Source organism: Oxyura jamaicensis, chromosome 2, assembly GCF_011077185.1.
Source record: "Oxyura jamaicensis isolate SHBP4307 breed ruddy duck chromosome 2, BPBGC_Ojam_1.0, whole genome shotgun sequence".
Classification (NCBI taxonomy): Eukaryota; Metazoa; Chordata; class Aves; order Anseriformes; family Anatidae; genus Oxyura; species Oxyura jamaicensis.
In genome coordinates this window covers 21,804,899-21,825,396 of record NC_048894.1, presented here as the reverse complement: position 1 = coordinate 21,825,396, position 20,498 = coordinate 21,804,899, and the positions used below count along the sequence as shown (strand labels likewise).

Here is a 20,498-nt window from a genome sequence, read left to right as displayed (position 1 = left end):
TCTGGAAATGTTCCAGTAATCTTACTGCTAGAACTCCTGAGGGCTGTAAACTTCATTGCAAGGCTTGGTTCTTCGTTATTTGCTTTAGTCTGGGTAGCAAAGGTTTTTTACAACCCGGCTAATTAATAGTTTCCAGGATAAAGATACTGAGTTTGTGTCTTCTTGCAAAAATACTTAGTCATTCTGTAGTACAAAAAGCCAGAGCAGTTGCTTCTGTGTCCAGTTCCCGTTAAGACTGGAGATTCAGCAGTAGCTGGTGAGGAAGCAAAAGGCAATGCAGGGGCTCTGACAGTCGTGTCAGCTTCTGTGTGTTGGCTGTGCCTGCTGTTCTGCTACTGTGCGCAGCCAAGGGTGAGAACTTTGTACCAGCAGTTGTACAAGCAAGAGGTCAATGGCTTTGACCACTGACAAAGCATGCAGGCTCTGTAAAGACAGTCTCGGAGTTAAAAGATATTCTCAGAGTTATGCCTGTCAGTTTCAAGCTTTCAGTTGGCTCACGTATTCTTGTGAGGGCTGCTGTGGAAAGCTGTGTGGCTTCCGTCTCCTAACAACTGCAGCAGAGCAGTCACAATGGGAACTGTTCTCAGGGGGTTTTCTTTTCGGTAGGTCTTCAGCGTGGTTGCACGTCTGGGGATCCAGTTGTTTGCAGCAGCGGAAAATTAATTTAGCTCCATGCATGTAAGCCCATGGAACCACAGAATGGTAGGGGTTGGAAGGGGCCTCTGGAGATCATCTGCTCCAACCCCTCTGCTCAAGCAGGGACACCCAGAGCACATTGCCCAGGATTGTGTCCAGGTGGGTTTTGAGTATCTCCAGGCAAGGAGACTCCACAGGCTCTCTGGGCAACCTGTGCTCCGTCACCCTCGACCCGTCCACCACAATAAAAGAAAGTGCTCTTCTGGAATCCCTGCCTATCCCAGTTGCTGCAGTCTGCCATTTTGAATGAGGCACTAAACCTTTTCTCCATGCTATTTTCCTCTGTGTGTTTCTTCACAGCCCTCAGTGGATCAAGCTGGCCTTGGGTTTAATTCATCTGAATCTTCTAGTTAGGATTGGTTCCAGTTCTTGGTCTAGTCTTGACCAAAAGGCAGTAATGCTCTTGATCATACAGGCTGCTTTCCTGTATGGTGTTCTCATTGCAAGCAAGAGAGCATGTGCTTGTAGCCCAGCACCCACGAGGGGCAAATACAATTCAGCTAGGGTAAAGAACACAAGTAAACGTAGCAGCATGGACTTGCCCGTCCTTGCATGGACTATTACATAGTGTAAAGTTTCCTCAGGCCTGATTTTTGGCCTAAAAACACTGTGTGTGCATGTAAAATATAATTAATGTAATGTTGGACCCTAGGGGAGTTCTTCTATGACCTTTTATCAGGAGTAGTTTTGGAAGCTGCCCAAAATGTAAAATCCCCTGAAGTTCTTGTAAACGAGCTGCTGATGAAAAAACATTTATGGGATGTTGGTCTCGTATCTCTGAGGAAAAGAAACTTCAGTGTGGCTTTGCTCAGAGGAGCCTTGATTTTGCGACCCTTATCTGCACAGAAATAAGGTAAAACCAAAGTCTGACTCTTGCATTAACAGCAGCTGAACTTTAACCAAATTGAGGAAAAAGCACTCAAAGTATTAAATACTAAGACAATAGCTTAGACTCTTCCTCTGGTATGTGTGCACGCATGGCCCTGTGCAGGTCACAGGTGCTTCCTTTGGTCCCAGAGGCCTCCTATGAGAGCCACAGGAGAGGCCGCCCTCTGTCCTGGTGCAGCTGTTGAACTGTAAGGCAGAAACCTGCTTTGTGCGTGTCTGCTCAGAGCCGAGGGAGAGCGAGGTGGCAGTATGCAGGGAGGGTTTTCACTTACCCTTTCAGATGAGCATTTACAAGCTTTGCTTCTCACTTTTTATATATTCCCCTGAGAAATCTCCAGGTTTGGGATCTGATGGCCAATTTTTACCCAGTCAAGAGATTACAGATATCTGAAATGGTGAGGTTCTTATTTTCTCCTTGAAAATATAGCCACACAAAGATGAGAAACTGCAGGTACCATGTAAGGGAAAATCTACAACATATGCTCCTACGGGGTTAGATGAGAATCCTTGCAGGAGAGAGATGCTGTAAGTGTTCCCTTCTCTCTGAGAGCTTTAGACAAGGTGTGGAAAATCCCCCATGTGACACGTGTCCTTAGGACACGAAGCCTTGCCTTGGTATTATGTGCAAGGAAATACTAGTATGCCACCCTGATGCAGTTTAACTGGGAGCTAGGAGGAAGGCCAGCACTGTACATCCTTTTCCCTTTACTATACTTTTTCACTAAACAAGTGGCTTTGAAAAAACTTTCACAATGCTTGTTTATACTGTGAAAAACTGTCATGATACTTACGATAGTTGTTTTTTGCTTAATTTACAGAGTGTGAAGCTAGTGAAGAAAGAAGACACTGCCTGTGATTAGGTAAGATTACTTGCCTTGGCTCTATTTTCTGAGTTAGCATGAAGTTCAGCAAATCTTGTTGGTCTTTTAGTTCTACTTTGGGAGAGGAAAAAGATGAATGTCATTTCTGATCATTGAGCTGGGGAAGGATATTTAGGACTTTAATGGAAATAATCTGCTCCATCTTCAAAGAAGTACATGTGCCATTTCTGCAGAAGAAACGAGAGTTTACCCAGAAAAACACATTTTTTCATTGTCTTTATACCCCATTTCCAAATTTTGGTTTTGGGGCAAAATAACCCAAAGGAGATGCTCTCTGGCGTCTCACATAACACAGAGACAACTGTGGAGAGAGAATGCCTGTTTAGGAGTATGGCATCGCAGGCTGTTGGACACCTTTGGTGCCAGGAGAGGGTCTGTGTGAGCCGAGGGTGAGCTCTGTAGTGGTCCTGCTGGAGCAGAGGCAGTGTCACTGCTGGCCACCGCCACCCAGCTGCTTGCAGCCAGCTCCCCTCCCGGCCCTGTAGCTGCACTTGCTGATGCTGTGCACGAGCAAAAACGTTGTGCTTACTGAAAGCAGTGTATGAGGGGGCTGGTTTTCAGGCATGCTTGTCCTGTAATTAAAGCTTCTATGTAAATTTTTGAAGGTAAAGTCAATGTGGAACCTGTCTGCCGGAGAAGTTAGGAAACTTGCTTGTCTGATGGGTATAGGGGAGAACTATGCCTGCAGAACCAAGCTCCTTTCACCCCACAAAACTCTGCAGAGCTGGCAGAAGGACGTGAGAAGAGAGAAGGAAGTTCTGTTTTTAACTTCATCCTGAAACAGCCTGCATGTGTTCTTGCACCCTCTGCCTCTCTTCTTGCATTGTCTTGCTAACTTTTTCCCTCATTGCAAAATGTTCAAATATGGGATATTCTGAGATAAGGCAGGATGGACTAGCTAATGGGCCATAGATGTGTCCTATATAGATATGGGGCTTCTCTGTGCTTTGTAGAGGCCACTCACAGTAGAATTAAATGCTCAAAGCATTTCCTTCAGCTGTGAATACATATTGAACCCGTGCTGTGTCACCTTTCCTCAAATTGCATGACTATACAGGGAAAAACCCTCTTATAATATTCTTCATGGAGCCAGGGCAACCTGTATTTCTAAAAGTCAGCTGTGTGTAATTTTTTTCTGAACATAATAAATACCCGTTCATTTTGCTTTTTTGTGATTTTTGTCACAGCAATCTCCACTTAGTGTTCCTGTAATCTGGCATTGCAATGTAACAGCAATACAATTATTCTCATGCAAGTCGAGAGAATCTGTGCTAATACCATTCAGATGTGCTTACCGAATCAAAACAAATGCAGCGTTAGCATGTGGAAACCGCGTTTATGCGATTATAATGTTTCAGCAATATGAAATTACTGTAGGAAGCAACTAATCCAAACCTAGAGAGACTTCCCATTACAAGACCATTAAAATGACACAATGACTGAAGTGTGAGTTTCAGATGGGAATAGCAGAAACACGAGTCTTGCCATCAATATTCAAGCAAAGCATCTATTGAATTTAGTGGAGTTTTTACCAGAGTAAGGAGTGCAGTACCGTGACCTTTTTAGCAGCAAATTTCTTTCCTCTTAATAATACCTCTAGGAAAAATATTTACTTCTCCAGTATGTAACAGGAGGGTGATGGTGAGGGTTGTATTTCACCGTACAATGAGTTGTAAAGATTAGTCCAGAGTTTATTAAGGAAATGTTAGGTTATTATTTCAAAGCTGTTGTGGGGAAAAAAAAAAAAAAAGTTTTGATTGTATATTAAAGATTATATCTGTTTTATTTTTATCTGAGTATATTTTCAGGAAATATAATTTATTTCTTTTTATACAGCACCTAAACAGAGAAACCTTGATCTGTGGGGGAGCGCCTTGGCACTACGAGAGTATAAATTAGCAATTTCCAAAACCAAAATACATCTTATTGCCAGATAAGAGCCAACCTGTTTATTTTTTGTTATAGGAATATGAATTCCTTTCCCCTTTTTCCTCTCCCATTCTCTCCCTGCCCCTTCCCTTGAACTGGGTGAGGATTCAGGAAGCTTAACTCACATATCTCATGTAGGGCCATCTGAGATATACTGGCTTATCCAGGATTGTTTCTTGGCTCCTTCCTTAGTCCGTGGAAGGAGGCAGATGTTAGAGAAAGTAACTTGTCCTGTCCTGTCACAAACATTCAAAATAGGCTGGATGAATTGCCTGTAGATATGTCTTCCCATCTCCAGTATGGAAATGGTCTAGACAGTATTTTGTAAGGACATGTACCATTTTAGATGTCTAAGTGAGAGGGTATGAATTCAGTCCCCAGTGTACAAAAGAAGAAACTTGCTCAAAAAAGAAAATTCTGTGTAAAACATGGCATACAAGTCATTAGAAAACTGCGTGAACGTTAATGTATACATGTTTAAATTAAGCAGCAGTCATTATTCAATTTGAAAGCTGTTTGCACATAAATCTCTTTTAAAGACACTAATTAAATTATGGTTCCATCAGGTGAATCTTATCAAGAATAATGTATCATTATAGCATATTCATGGCATGCTGTCTATGTAAATGATGGTTGAGAAGATATCAGGACTGTGTTTTTAAAAATAATTCTAGTCACGAATTGTTGGCTGTCTCTATTTTTCTTTTTTTTTTTTTTTATTAAAAGTGTTGGTTTTCTAAAACTGTTAGTAAGCAGGCACTGACATTAACGTTAATCATATTTTTCAGGAAGATAAAATTAGGCCTACTTTAAATGCTGTTTATGTCAGTTTCCAATTCTGTGGTGCTTCTTATAGTCATAAAAGCACTTGGGCTCAATCAAAAGGTTCAATAGTAGGCATTGGTTTTGTTAGCTCTGCATGTATGCTATAATCTCAAGTACAGAGCCTAAAAATCAACAGATTCATGTCTGCTGCAAGAGAAACCTGGCACTGGGACAGGTAATTTTAGATGTTTCCTGCTGTTATAAATCGGAGGACAGTAGCCTCAGGCTGTAAGATCTCACACAGCCGTAAGTTTTCACAGTGTATGGGCCAGATTAATTGATGGCAGTCTAATTTAGCTATGTCAGAAAGGAATTAGTGGGAACAAATGTTGAAAGTAAACTTTTAATTATTGTACTTTTTACATTCAAAGGAGGAATCTGAAAGTGAGCAAAAATTCTGAATCAATTAGAATGGCTGTTTTGAGCCATTACACTGTCAAATAACTATAGCCTGTTTCCTTAAAAAGTTTCCACTTTATTTTTTTAGTTATAATCACTTTGTGTCTAGTTTCATTAAAAGAGCTTCAATACTTATATACTTAAATAAATACAAACTTATTTATATAGGTCTGTTTTCCTAACTTAATAAATGGATTTGAAAATTGTCAATAAATGTGGAGGAAAAAATGTTTCTCCAGTGGAGAGTGGATATCACTTTTTATGCTATAGGGACTTTACTGAATACCAGAGCATAGATACTTAATGGAAGAAAAATAAAAATTAAAGAATACATTATGATAGTCACTTTGCTGTGTGTATAACAATGACCTGGATCGTTGAGCTTTTTCCAGAATGGGGCGTTGTTCTACAGAACACTGGCTTTATTCAGGAATGCAGTTAATGGCTCAGTTGGACAACTTAACTGAATTGCAGTTAGCAGCAGTTTCTGACTAAGACAGGTATTTTGCTTTTCATTATTTTCTCAAGAATAATATTTTCTGAAATCATGCACTTCTTAATTTATTTGGCAAAAAAAACAACACAACATTATATTAATCAGCCAGCAGTCTGTTCCATGAGTTATTCTTCTGCCTTCTCAAACAAGTCAAGACATTAGTCTACAAATGCAATTCATAAAAGAACAGTTCTTCCTACGTGGGATTATTATATATGTCTGCTTATACACAAGACAAGCACACACAGTCAATCAGTCCTTTCTTTTTCTTATGGATGGCTGACTTTTCATATTAAATTAACTGCCAGCACTCAAACATTACTAGTCAGGTGGTATCTGCCTTTTGCAGGAGCTGGGTCACTATTACATTGGTACTCTGGCAGTGAGTCTTTCTCATGAAAATAAAGTATCCCCAGAGAGACACAGGCATTCTTGTGCCCTTTGATATGTAGAGTTCAGTGCCCTTCAGATTTCAGTTTTTGTGTCATCCTGGCAGATTAACATTAACAGTTAAAAGGAAAATGTCCTCTGAGGGCTTTACCAGTAACAAGCCCATGTTTATGATATTATTCACTAAAAGGGAGACAGAAATGGGAAAGACCTCTCTCTTTAATCAATAATGCATGCTCTAGTTAGTCCTGTCCTCTGGACATGATTAAACATGTATTTTGTTTCATAACTGATGATTTTGGTTGACTAGGGATTATAACTACATATCCTCAAGCCTTTGCAACTAGCATCAGGAAGATCTAACATGAGCTGAGTAGTCAGCTATGTTTAATGTTAATACGACACATAAACTATAAAGATCCTCCACCCTCAAAAGAAAAAAAAAAAATCCCCCCAAATCCCAGTGGAGACAGCTGCAGCTAATTCTAACCTGTAGAGATCCAGGCTAAACTTTCACAGAGCAGATGCCTATGACATGAACCAATTGTAGACAGTAGCCCCAAGGTATGTCTTCGTCACCACTCATTTGAAGTTTTGAAAAATAACCTGGCTTCCTTTATATTAAAGATGAGGGAAAAACGTCTTAGAGGCTGAGCCATGTAAAATGAAATGTTAGGCTAAGGTCTGTTCTCAACTGGTAAAACATTTGGCCAATGAAGCTGACAGAAAAAGCACTTTGGAGCCAGATGGGAATTTCTGCCCAGCTGGATGGGGGCCTGGTTGTGTTTTCAGTGACTGTTGTCAGCTTTGGAGGAGTTGCCCTGGGGCTAGGCCAGGCTTCCCCAGCAAAAATGGCAGGAGGACTCAAGCCCCTGCTAAACCCCCGAGAAGATATCACCCCATCCCTTGTGTTCCTCATGTGGAGGGGCAGGGGAGGTGCCCAGACGCAGACGGGTTCCTCGGCATGAGAAGGGGATAGCGAGTCGTGGAGGACACAGATAAAATGGAAGTACCAGTAAGGAATATTCACTATTGGTGCCAAGTATGTTCATCTGGTGACAAAAATTGACAGCTGCTGAAGAGTAAAGAATTCTAAATAAACATACAGTGGTTGTTATTAAATAGGAAACATTTATCTTAATGCGGTATTGACTGTAGCACAATAAATGATGATGATTTCCTTTTACTGGAGTGTGATATTTTTACATTGTTGGAGTACTGATGAAAGTGTAAGTCGGTTAAATAGATGCTTTGTTTTTCATATTGACTGCTCTGCTTGGAATTAGCACTTGAAAACGTTCTAACAAACACAAGGCATATAGGTATGTGTGTGTGAGAGAAGAGAATTCGGACATTTTCCAAGAAATGTTGGCTTTTTCTGAACATTTCATTTCTTCTTCCTTCCTAGACTTCTGTAGAATCTGTATTTTTTTCCTTTTGAAATTGCTGAAGAAAGATGCCTTCCCTGAGAGGAAAAGCGCAGACTGTCTTGGGCCTCGTGGAGCCGGACCAGCTTGGCTACACGTTGACTCATGAGCACTTGTCAATGAACTACAGCAGCTGTTTTTGTCCACCTTCACCAGGCCAAGAGCCTTTGTCTGATGGGCCCATTGAGATGAAGAACTTGTTTTGGATAAAGCAGAACCCCTACAGCCATAAAGAAAACCTTCTTTTGTGTCAGGAAAGGGATGCTGTAAAGGAGGAGCTGTTGCATTTTAAAGCAGCAGGTGGCGGGACTGTCGTGGAGAACACGACCACAGGAATCGGTCGGGATATGAATACTCTGAAGAAACTTGCTGAAGAAACTGGAGTCCATATTATTGCTGGGGCTGGGTTTTATGTGGATTCCACTCATTCTTCTCAAACACAGACTATGACAGTGGAGCAGGTGAGTCTTAACCATCTCCTAGGAGCCTCTCTCCTATGGATTATCCCTGGATGAGTCAAAATTGGAGAGAAGGTCAAGTAAGATAGATGAAATCTAAAAGCTGCTAATTTGCAGAATTTAAGAGCAGTGTTACTTCTGGTGTGTTGTAGCTGGACCAGCTCTACTTGTGTGTACTGGGATTATCTGCCAGCATTTCCAGTTCTTAAACTACATTTTCTCTCAGGGATGAGTTACAATGCAGCAGTAAAGGAAAATAACATATTTCATATGTGGGCTTTTGGTACAACACCAATTATGTGCATTGTACAATTTTTTAAGGAGGAAGCATTATCCCTTATTCCTTATTTGTCTATTTTCCTGGCTAATCGCTTCCCAATTAGATCACCCAGAATTCTTGTAAAAAGCATAAATAACTGCAGTGTTTATAGGACAGTTGTAAATCATCGCTCTGCTCAAGCTGCCTGTTCTGTCTCCCTCTTTTCTGCCATTTTTCCATTTTTTTGAGGGCAGAATCTACATCCAGTTGTTTGTGCAGTGCCCAAGACAATGTGTTAATAATGACAGAAGTCCCCAGATACTTTTGTAATAATAAATATTCATCTTCTGTTAAGAAAATGTGATGATAGGGAGAAGGAGGAAGCGGAACTCTCCAAGGCAGGAGGCTGTGAATGAGAATGTACAGAGCCGAATTATTATTTTTTAATTCTATCACAGTTTACAAATGAGTCAAATTCATTTTAAAAAAATAAATGCCTTGAACTTCAGCTGATGTAATATGACGTAGCATTGTCAACCCTGTGGACCAAATTGGCCCAAGCTATATGATACAGCTTTTCCTAAATATTTTTGCATCACTTGGAGTTTGATACAAATAGATTTCCTTGGGCAAAAGTTTCACTTCTGTACTTGATGGACTGCTGAAGACCCACAGATGTCCTGTAGTCAACAGTTAATCAATACGTAATGCAGTCCAAACAACAATCAGTACTTAACAAGGGTTGTGCAGGGACTGCACCATGATAACTGGTGGCTCCTCACTTGCCAGTGAATTTCATGTAGTGATACTTGTCCTGATTAAGCAAAGATAATTTGAATATTTTGTTGCTCACTTCAACTGAATGAGAGAAGAAAGTAGGCTGTTAGTAATCTGTGTCTATTTAAAATGAGCAAGGTTGCAGAGCACTTTGGTGACACAAGGGTGTTGCTGCAGCAGAAATGTTCTTCAGGTTGCTCTCAGGAGAGAAGTGAACTCTGTCTGGTTGTCCCTGGAAGTGGTTGGTAGATTGCTTATACATGAAGCAGGTGTGTGATCATAGGATAAAGTGATGGGCAGAAACCTGCTGTAAAATGTGTTGTATCGACCTGTTGAGGAGACAAGATGTAAAGTAAAGGTAAGTTACATTTTTTTTGAAAACTGGTGTGAGTTTTTTTGATTTCCTGGGTTTGCTTGAAAACCGTCTTCCTTTGTTCACTTTATTTTTCCTTAAAATCGTAATTTCTTTAACGTTCAGGGACAAATGGTTAGAATGTCATCATCACTGCCATTTTGTTCTCTCAATTCTGAGTGTGTTTTTGAAGATACATGCCTGTTCTGGAAAAGAAAAGTGAAAGATTTTATAACAAGCTGATTTTATTCAGAGATTCTGATGTCTTTTTTGCCTATGAATATTTTAAAAGCAAGCTAATTTTGACCCTGTAAGACTGTCAGCTGAGCTTAGTTCTTGTAGTTCCAAAGTCAGCAGAGTTACAGTAGTTTTACATTGGCATTCCCAAGAGCAGGATTTACCTTAAACTTGTCTTTTCAGGATCTGTGGCCCAGAATCTTTGCCAGACTTTCTTCCTTTCCTATTTGAATGACAAGGATTCCTTAATCTCTGAGCCCTTGTTTAACAAGAAATTACCATGAATTGTTTCTGGATCCAGTCTAAGACTGTGAGGCACAATGCTTTATCCTGGAGTTGTTTTTTTTTTTTAAAGAAAAATTACTCTCAGCTTAAAGCAGTATTCAAATTATATGTAGACAATCTTTCCTTGCAAACCCAGGCAACTGTGAGTGCATACTGTTAAATTGATTTGCTCCTGTGTTTATTTTGGTCTTAGTTAATGGCTAGGTTGATGTTAGTTGGCAGAAACCAGATTTTAACTGCAGTATTTTCACACACCCAGCTGTTAATTAAGTAGGTTCAAAAGGACCTCAGGAGTATAACCAGCACGGTGTCCATCAGCCAGATGTGATGCTGTTTAACACAGGCAGTGTTACTAACCAAACATCTCATTTTCCCGTTCTTTAGCTTACAGACGTTATTGTTGGTGAGATACTGAACGGAGCGGATGGGACTAGCATCAAGTGTGGCGTGGTGGGGGAAATAGGCTGCTCCTGGCCCCTGACCCAGAGCGAACGCAGAGTGCTCCAGGCAACCGCGCGCGCCCAGTCGCAGCTCGGATGCCCCGTGATCATCCACCCCGGCAGGAACAGCGATGCGCCCTTCCAGATCATCCGCATTCTGCAGGAAGCTGGGGCTGACGCTTCCAAAACTGTCATGTCTCACCTCGACAGGTAAGGAAACTGCTTGTTTAGAGCTTAATCAGCTTCCAGCGCTTCAAACTGGATCAGCTCTTAGGTTCACACTGATCAAAATGATCTAGGGATTTTAAACACCCCTTTTGAAGGTCTGGATGCAAGATTAGGAATAATAGTAACCATTTTTAACAAGCATTGGATGTTGAGAAACTCCCGCCAGGCTGGGTGGGATGGTGTTGGGCTTCCAGCATTTTTGAAACCGGGGCTACTCTTAAGGGCCTGACCAAAGTCTCACAGATGCTAACGTACTCACTGATTTGGCCGGACTCTGGATATTTTCAGTTCTGCTACCAGACAGAAGAAATACTACGTAAAAAGAAAACGGTTGGATTTCGGATAATTCTCATCTTAGACCCCAGAGCTAACTTTTAGTTTCCTTGAGAGCAAAAACCAGAAGCCCTGCAGCAGACATGTAAAGAAATTGGGGTGCTTTTCTCTCTCCAATTTAGAAACACAGCCTGTATTACCAAATCAGTTTTGTGTGACCTTGTGTTGCTCATGATGCCTTGGAAAATGTCCAAGCATTGATTGGTTTGGACAGTTGCTGAATAATGGAGACTGTTTGTGGTCATATGACCCTCAGCAATCGGATTGTTTGTCGTCGATGTGAGTGTAATACAGGCAAAAGCACTGTGCTCTAAATTTCTAATGATTATAGGCTCTTATAAATCAAGTGTCAGGTTGTTGGTTTTTTTTGTATTTATACAGAGCTCAATGTTGCGTGGCGATTTTAGGAGCATAAAATCCAATGCCATGAGATTTTATTTATATTTGATTATATAGAAATGATATGGGCTTTCTTTATTTACCTGCATTCCATTGCATGTCTAGCTGTATTTTTTCTCAGTTATTAAGACAAACTGATGGCTTAAATCTTTTTGTGAAAGAGGACTGAGCAAACTGCAGTGTCAGTACTTATGTAGCCATTTTTGCTACAACGTAAAGATCAGTTCTGATTTTGTCTTGCTTTTATACACTGTTGTAAATCATTGAATTTGGTGATCTAATGGTGGAAAAAATAAACAGCGTAAGTAGGAAAACAGTCAAGGCAGAGGTGCAGTTTCACTAACAGCCGCTGATACACAATATGGCTTTTCCTTGTTCTGCTTCTATCATTATTTTCACACATTCAGGTTGGCACTTGCTGTAACATAGGCTCTAAACTGCTGTGAAGTTTGGCTTTGCAATGTGCATTTAACATTTTAAGTCTCATTCGATGAGAAGAATCCACGTGGGAGCATCCCAGTCCCTTAAATGTGAGATAAATGTGTGCAGAGCTCCATATTTCATGCCTGCTTTTGACACAGACAGAAGGGCAGTTTTCAGGTGGATTTACAGTCAAATGCAGAAACTAAAATGCTGGCTGCCACGTTTTGCAATGTAACATCGTAGAACAAAAGGTTGCGAGTGTCCATCGTGAAAGTACAGTGCCCATGCAGGCTAGGGAGGAACAGCTGCTGAACCCTGGCTACCAAATCTCATCATTTAATAGGGAATAAGGTTACAAAGGCATCTTAGTAGAGATCAACATAGGTTGAATTCAGCAGCTTTTGTTAGAAGACTCACTGCAGCTGCCAGGAATGCTGGTCTGAAGACGGCTTGGTGGGTGTCCCTGTGGTGACTTGCCCAAACACCTCATTCCAGCACCCGGGCTGCCAGCTGGAGGAGCTGCCAGCTGCTGCTGTTGCTACGTCAGCAGGGCTTACAAGGGGAACAGTGGCTGATGGAATTAAGCTCTTCTGCCCCTTGTTGGGACAGAGCTTCCAAAAGCACAACGCTAAGAACAGTTCTCAAAATAAATTGTTCTGGCTGTGATTTTGAGATACACTCTTGGTGGGGGTTTTTTGTTCTTTTGTTTTTAAAAACACATAGGATCACCTGCACAGGAATGAGTATTCCTGGCTGCTTTTGGTTACCTGCACTGTCTTGGTGGAAACCTGCTTTTTCCCTAGATGAAAAGAATGTGTTGTGATAAATTTAAAAGATAAATTTATTAAGTATCATTTGAGGGTTCTGTGATGGGGTCAGTTGTTGTTGTTTTTCATATGAATAGTTTATGCCCTTGCTAAAAATGTTTCATAGAAAAATTCCAGAGAGCTGTTATTTCAGTTGTCATTCTTTTCCAAGTGAGGGATGGGTTTTAGCAGCTTTGTTCCTTGGCTTTCCACATCTGATGCAGAGCCCGTGCCTCGAGTTCTCACAGTCCCATTATATATTTTGGTAAGAGCATTTCCTTGAGGTGTTCTGGGCAGAGCCGAGCACAGACTAAGATATATTGCAGTTCTGGTGACAATCTGGAAACATCACTGTACGTTACAGAAACTAAAGACAAAGTTGTGTATTAACGGTGTTTGATGGATGAAACAAGCCCTGGATGTAGCTGTCTCCGGTAGCTGTTAAGAACGTAAATCTGTTTTATGTCAGTAATCTATTGTCTTTCTTCAAAAAAATGTCACTCTGAATTAACCTCCTCCTTAAAGGTCCTTCCTTGTTAGGTTGTCTATTGAGAGGTTTAGTGATACCAAAAGTAAGTAACTTTTCTGTTTCCATTTAAAGAATGTTTTTTTATTATATCATGGGGGAAGAATTGCTTTTGCTTCATATTTGTTTAATGCATGAAGTCCCAGATGAATGTAAGAAGGACGGTGTTGTCTATCAGACTCAGTTGCATGTGCCAAGTGGGAGTTCTGTTTCTCAAAATTGTCGCTAACTGGTTTTGTTCCTTGCAAATAGGAAGTCACAGAATACCTCACCTTCATACCGTGAGATTTTTTTCTTCCCTTTACAATGCTGACTTTCTGTTATATTTGCTCTGCAGGACTATATTTGATACAGAGAAACTTCTGGAATTTGCTAAACTTGGGTGCTATTTAGAGTATGACCTATTTGGTACGGAATTTCTTCATTACCAGTTCCATCCTGACATCGACATGCCGAGTGACAATGAAAGGATTGCAAGGTATCTGCTTCAGTGCGGTTTGAGCAATGGCACTGCCATTGACAAATGAATATTATTGGTACTTGTCTTAAAGGGCATCGCAGAGTGATTCTGCTAGCAGTTCAAAAGTGTCTTTTTTCGTACTAAAATACTAAAATAATGGCAATTTTTTCTGCTGCTGTCACTTCTTTAGGGCAGCATGTATAATTTCTTCTATCTGCAAAGGAAAATGTGGAATCAGAAAGTCATAGAGTGTGACTTGAGGGAAAGATCAAAAGCTACTCTAACTTCATTCTCTGTCCTAATTCCATGCTGATTTGGTTGAATTTTATCATTTACTGCATTTATATATTAATGTATTATAAAAAATTAAAGTGTTATAAAAGAAAAGGCTGGAGATACAGGATTTCTGTTCGGATTTGGCTTTTGTTGTAAACCTTGTGTTGCTACTACGCATCTTCTGAGCCTATTACATCTTCTCACGAGTGTCTTACACGAGCAAAAGTCATCAGTTTCATTGGGTGGATGTAGTCCTGTGCTTCCATCCTGAAAAACAGCCTTTTGTTCTTCCATGCATGTTATCATTTATCTGGCCCCCTCTCCTTGTGTCCTTTCCCACTTTTGAAGGCTGGGAGTCCTGTCTCCTCACAACTCCCATGCTCTTCACAGCCACACTGTGACAATATTGGCCCTGCTGGCTCCACTCTTCCCTGTTTCTCTCTGAGCTCAGCTGCATGACAAAACTGTGTGCTGTGCTAACACAAAGTATTGCCAAGGCGATGCATTCATTCCTTGCAGAAGCTGCATGAGACGGGTATGGTCAGCTGGGAGTGGGCTTCTCCCTTCTTCCACTCTGTCCAGGGGTGTGTGCCTCCTTCTCTGTTCTTCCACAGTGTTTGGGTGTAGTCAAGCAGCAGCTATCTGGGGGTGGGATGCCAGCCTGCCCTATGTCTTGTTTCACTTCTAGAGTCAGAAGCAATTCTTTCCTTCTCTTTCAGGAGAAAGATTTTAAGGTCCCTAATCACTAATGAAGGAGCTATCTAGCTTTCACCTACATTTCAGACCCTGCTTTACCCCCCACTGTCAAATTAGCTGCAAACCTTTTCTTCTCAGATTTCAGGCTGCTCTCCTAAGAAGGTATTGTGGCTACTGTTCTACTTACTGCCAGGCATTTGCTGCTGCTTTTCACACTAGAAATAGTTTCTCTCTCTAACAGATCTCTCAGTCTTGCACACGGTACTTTAAACTGCTGTGATGAATCTGCAGTTTTTACATTCAGAACTGCTAAAGTTGCTCCCCTCTCCTGTGCCACAGTAGGTCAGCGTGTACAGAAGCACTGAGGAAAATGTGTAGAAGAATGGAGCATGCCCTGGTTTAGCAAGTGTTTGTTCAGCCTTGGCAAAGCTTTTATTCCATCCGTGGTATTTGCTTAGCCACCAATATTTCTCCTTAAAATTCTCTGGCAGTTAAGTGTTTATCACAGCAAGCTGCTTATAGGAAGAAAATACTAAGAGTTTGTCCTCTCTGTATGGTGTGAGTATCTGCACTCCAGTTAGAAATGCCACTGCATGGATTTTGTTGAGTTTTCGATGCATCCACCCTGGGCATATGTTGGCAGTGGCAGTCTCCTTGGATTGTTGGTTTTATTTGTGATTTTTGTTCTGGTTTAGCAGTGCCCAGAGATGGAAATCAAATTGATCTTTAAATGTGTCAGTGGGACACATTTTGACCAAACTAAATGGAGAACATATGCTCAGGTCGTGTCTGTCCAAAAGATAAGTAAACTTCTGTAGCCATACCATACCTGCTCAAACACAGTTTGGCTGTGTGTGTACTTAGGCATTTATGCTGCAATCTACTGCCAGTGCAAGTGGAAAACTGAATTTTTTCAGGAAGAGTTTTCCTTTGAGTCAGCAGGAACTAACCTTACAGGAACGAGCAAGAAGAAGCAACAAATAAAGGACAACAAATACCTCCCCACACCACAAAATGAGTCCAAATGTGGAAGGAGATCATTCTAAGATGATGTTTGGTCAGCCAAGAACTTAGCCAGTCACTCCAGCGTCATTGCTTTTATTCTCTGGTTAGCTTGTGGCCTCTTTGTATTTCAAGCTGGAGAAGATACTAGTGGTGTTGTAATCCTGTAGCATACGTAGTGCTGTGTGCTATGCAGCACTGTTTATATTGTTTTTATGAAAGACGGATTTTTTACCAAGTTCTATCTCACTTGCCTTCTTTCTGCTCTCCATATTGATTTGATCCTGCTCGATGTATCTCCTCGTAAGTAGTTGTAATAAAAACTGACAGGAAAGGCTTTCAGATACAGTGTGGTTACTTATAAAACCAGTGTTTGCTTTCTTGCTGATCAAAGCACAGGCAAGAAGGTGAAAATTAGAATTTCACAGTGCTGGGGTCTGATGGAATTGGGTGGCTTAGTGAGGAATGAGCACTTCCAGGCCTGCTCTGTCTGTCTCTGCCACCTCAGTGCTGCAGCTTGCCGCCAGTGCAGGCGGAAAACTGAAACTTAGCGGAGTCATGCAACAGAGAAGTTCAGACACCTACCGAATAGATTCTAAAAACTGAGCTTAGCAAGGGATTAAGGTTACCTGAGTGCAGTGTAGAACAGAAGGACGCCTTGTAGGAGGCTTGCTATAAGGGAATGACCAGGAGGATTAGTTTTGTTTTGTTATTTTTTCAAGCTGACTTGTCAGTTTGCCAAGTCTGCTTAGTTGGACTGCTGAATTAACTCCTCTAATTTGCTGGCACATGCTCGCACTGTACAATGCCTGTCTTATTTATCTTCTTTAATGAACATCTTTGAAACACGTTTGGTTGATAATTGCCTGCATGGAATATGATGCTGACAACCTGGTTATTCTAATTGGGAGTAAAGCACAGATGTGAAAGTATTTGCCTTGTTGAGCCAGGCTTCATAAAGGACCTGTCACAGGCAGAGTCTGGTCCTCAACAATTGCTATGGGACCAGTGTTGTGACAGCAGCAAGAGCTAACCCCATGAGTAGATCGTGCTGACAAGGAGCTTTTGTAGGAAATGATTACTTACTCGTGTATATAAAAACTGTGTCCCGTGCTTGGCAATAATGAAATCCTTGAATTCCTCCATGGGGCCATGAGACTGGAAATTCAGTCATGCCAGCGGGAAACAGTTTTCCTTGTCCACATCACGATATTTGTTAGTATGTTTTTATTATTACTATCATTCATTAAAGTGTTTTTAGTTTAATTAAATATAAGGAACATGTCTTCTAAGTGCCTTAAAGTAATTATTTTCAGTTCTGATGCAGTGGAGGAGTACAATAATGTAAAATGTTTAACTACTGATCAGTTCTGTGTTGTTGCAGAGTGAGAACTGTCAGTGACAGGTACACTTTTTACCTTTGCAGGGTTCGGATGCTGATCAATGAAGGCTATGAAGACAGAATTCTGATGGCTCATGATGTGCACACGAAGAACAGGTTGATGAAATATGGAGGTCATGGATATTCGCATATCCTTAAAAACATAGTTCCTAAAATGCTCATTAGAGGCATCTCCCAAGATAAAATTGATAAAATACTCCTAGAAAATCCAAAGCGGTGGTTGACTTTTAAGTAAGAATAGTGAATAAATTTATAAATTTCTGTTTTATAGGGGAGCTTGGCATAATTCAAATTCATTTCAGAAGAGCAGTCATGCTTATTGTCAGAAACTGGAAGGTATTCATGTTATGAACAACCTGATCAGGACTTTTCTTTTTAATTAGAACAACAAAACTATATGTTTTCTCCCATCTGAAAGTCTGTTCGTGAAGGATTTACTGGATATGAGCCTACCTGCAAAATCTTTTCAATGTATTAAAATAGTTGTTTCCAGAGAGTAAGCTAGTAATACTAGTACGTTATCCAAGACTATTTTTGAAGATGCATCATCAGGGCTTTGAAGAAAATTACAGCTTTCAATTAATTCCCCTTTTTCTACAGGGTGATTTTAATTAATTAATTCCTGCAATATTGATACTCTGCTAATTATCCTTATATCATTTAAATAATGCTAGGTAAAAGGTTTGGCACTTTGAAATACCTTCCAAGTAGAACAGAAGTCAAAAGAAATTTCAAATAATTCTGAACAGATACTGTTTCTTTTTCATTTAATCATTTACTTACTTTAAACCGAAAGTGTAAAAAATACATGGAAATAATTATTTTTGAATAAAACAATTTGTAGACCTCTTAAGCTATGTGTGGTATTGTTATGGATGTCTGTTTTTTAACCACATTAATTTTTCATTGGGGATTGATGGAATCTCACAGCGATCATGTGAAACTGCAATACAGACCAGCTTCTTTTTGCAAGGATGCAACACCAAAAGGCAAAATATATTACATAATACGGTTTTAATGAGTTGCAATAGTTATAACAAAGGTTGGGATATAAGTCTTTACAAATCAGTATATCAAGATATGATGAAAAAGGAAGAAATGTTTGCCTTATATGTGTTTTTCACATAAATTGTGTTCTTTCCTCTTGTCTAACTTTAAAGCAGGGCAGGTGATTTACCCAAAAAAAAAAAAAAAGGTCTTACCCAGTAGCAAGGGTAGCCTGATTTCGAAAGCTTCTTCAAATTTGACCTTATATGTCTTGTAGTATTGACCTTTTCCAATAAATACCTTGGTAAATATGCATTGTTAGTTGTAAATGATCGCTAGCTTGGCACACTGCTGCTTGCTGCTGCACAGACAATCTCCAGCTACACCGCTGCGAGTGCACTAACCATTGAAAGCAGTTGTGGACTGAACAGACGTGAAGTCAGTTACACATCTGGTATTAAAGTAGTAGAAAAAAAACAGAAGTGATCACTACAATGTACGGATATAGTTTGGCACTTTGTTATAGACTAGAAGCGTAGCCATTCTGATGAGATACTACACAAGCAGCTAGCAGCACAATGTCCCTTTATAAAACCTAAATGAAGTAGACTGGCGATTAGACTAGTCTAGACTACCTCAGCATATCTTTCGAACTGGACAACTCAAAACAGAAACAGAATGAGCATTATGTTCTGTTTAAGAAAAGCTTCACTCATTCAAAAGAGACTTTGAGAGATTCTTAAAATCTTCGCTAGTCTTTTACTGAGCAGTCAGCACTGAAGAGCTTTTTGTCTCAATGGCAGACACTTTTGGCATTCTAGTGCAGATAAATCTAAGTTTGTACCCTTAGTAGACAAGGTTGTTTGTGGCAAATTGCATGAAATTGAAATGCTAGGGGAAGCCTCTATTACTCTGTAACGATTTATACAAATGTTACCTTCCATTTGCCAAAATGTTGAAAATAACCTAACCAACTGTGCTAAGGAGCTGGTTAATGACCTTGATAAATTTTTAAATTGAAATCTGCAAGCTTAAACCTGAGAGAAATAGACAGCTCCCCTCCCCAAACCAAAACAAATAATAAATCTCATTTCTGAAGACAAGTATTCTGTGGCTGTTAGTGGTATGACAGATTTTACAGCATTTTATAACTATGTAACTCATAGTACCTGTGTTTAGTTTAATTCTCCAAGCCATTAATCCTTTATACGTATTAAACTTCTTTCTTTGAGCCTTAATATATATATATATATATGAATGAGAAAAATAGGTTTTAATACACACTTCTTTTTGCAAGTAAATATCTGCTTCTTTCTTTGCATATGTGTTTTCATTTTTGGTAGTATGCTTATCTGTGTCCATTTCATAGGCACACCTTACCACAAACGGCTAACTGGCTACCACAGAAAAGGTCTGTGTCCACCGTTCTCTCTCAGGTCACATTTCCCACTCTTCCTTTGTGGAGATAATCTCACCAACTCCAGTGAGACAAGACACTGAAGACAGCTAAGGTTTTGACCCATTCCTACAAAATTCTAGTTGAACATCTGCAGTATGCTGTCATTATTATTTTATTACAAGTAGTATCCAAGTACAGTCTAAGTGTTGAAGGGCTAATGAAGACTAATTGCTGCAAAGAAAACATTTGACCTTGGTCTGAGGATGTGGATGCTAGGCTTGCTAAATATTTACACAACTAACCATCAAGAATGGGCCTGTAAAACTGGCTGACTATATATTTACACGTTCACAAATGAAGAGCCAAATCCTCTTTCCACTAACATCAATGGGAGTTTTGCCATTGGCTTCAGTGTAATCGGGGATTTGGTCCAATAGAATAGTTTGTCAGCTGTTAAATATTTCAGGAAAGAAAAAAAAAAAAAAAAAAAAAAGTGTTTCTTCTACCCCTCTTTTTCTTTTAGAACATAGCTAAGGGGAAGACAAAATTTAAACAACTCCGGTGGTTGGACTTTACGTTAAAAGTCTAATGTAAACCTACAAAGCAGGAACATTGAGTTAAGGCTTGAAGCTGATTACTTTCTAGTTTTAAGTGGAAGAATATGAAAAGTACAAGGCAAACAATTCCTTTGGAGAGAGAAAGTATATTTCGATTACCTCTTCCTTTTATTGGAAAATCATTCCTCACCACACTATGAGTGGACTCTAAGCATCATTGTTAGCGAGTAAGTCACAAGAACCAAAGCTGAAGTATGGATAAAGC

At 40.1% G+C, this 20,498-nt stretch overlaps 1 protein-coding gene across 4 annotated transcripts; it reads left to right on the top strand.

The window, feature by feature from the left end:
- The first annotated feature begins 376 nt into the window (after positions 1-376).
- Positions 377-18,754, top strand: PTER (phosphotriesterase related). Of its 4 annotated transcripts, XM_035318351.1 has the most exons (7): positions 377-602; positions 2,403-2,444; positions 4,136-4,139; positions 7,956-8,392; positions 10,684-10,949; positions 13,792-13,932; positions 17,315-18,754. In XM_035318351.1, the coding sequence occupies exons 4-7, from the start codon at positions 7,961-7,963 to the stop codon at positions 17,523-17,525; spliced, it is 1,050 nt and encodes a 349-aa protein (XP_035174242.1). In that variant the 5' UTR covers positions 377-602; positions 2,403-2,444; positions 4,136-4,139; positions 7,956-7,960; the 3' UTR covers positions 17,526-18,754. The 4 variants fall into 4 exon arrangements, with proteins under 4 accessions (XP_035174242.1, XP_035174239.1, XP_035174240.1 ...); XM_035318348.1 differs by lacking the exon at positions 4,136-4,139 and having other exon boundaries at positions 386-602; positions 7,913-8,392; XM_035318349.1 differs by lacking the exon at positions 377-602 and having other exon boundaries at positions 2,400-2,444.
- Positions 18,755-20,498: the final 1,744 nt, after the last annotated feature.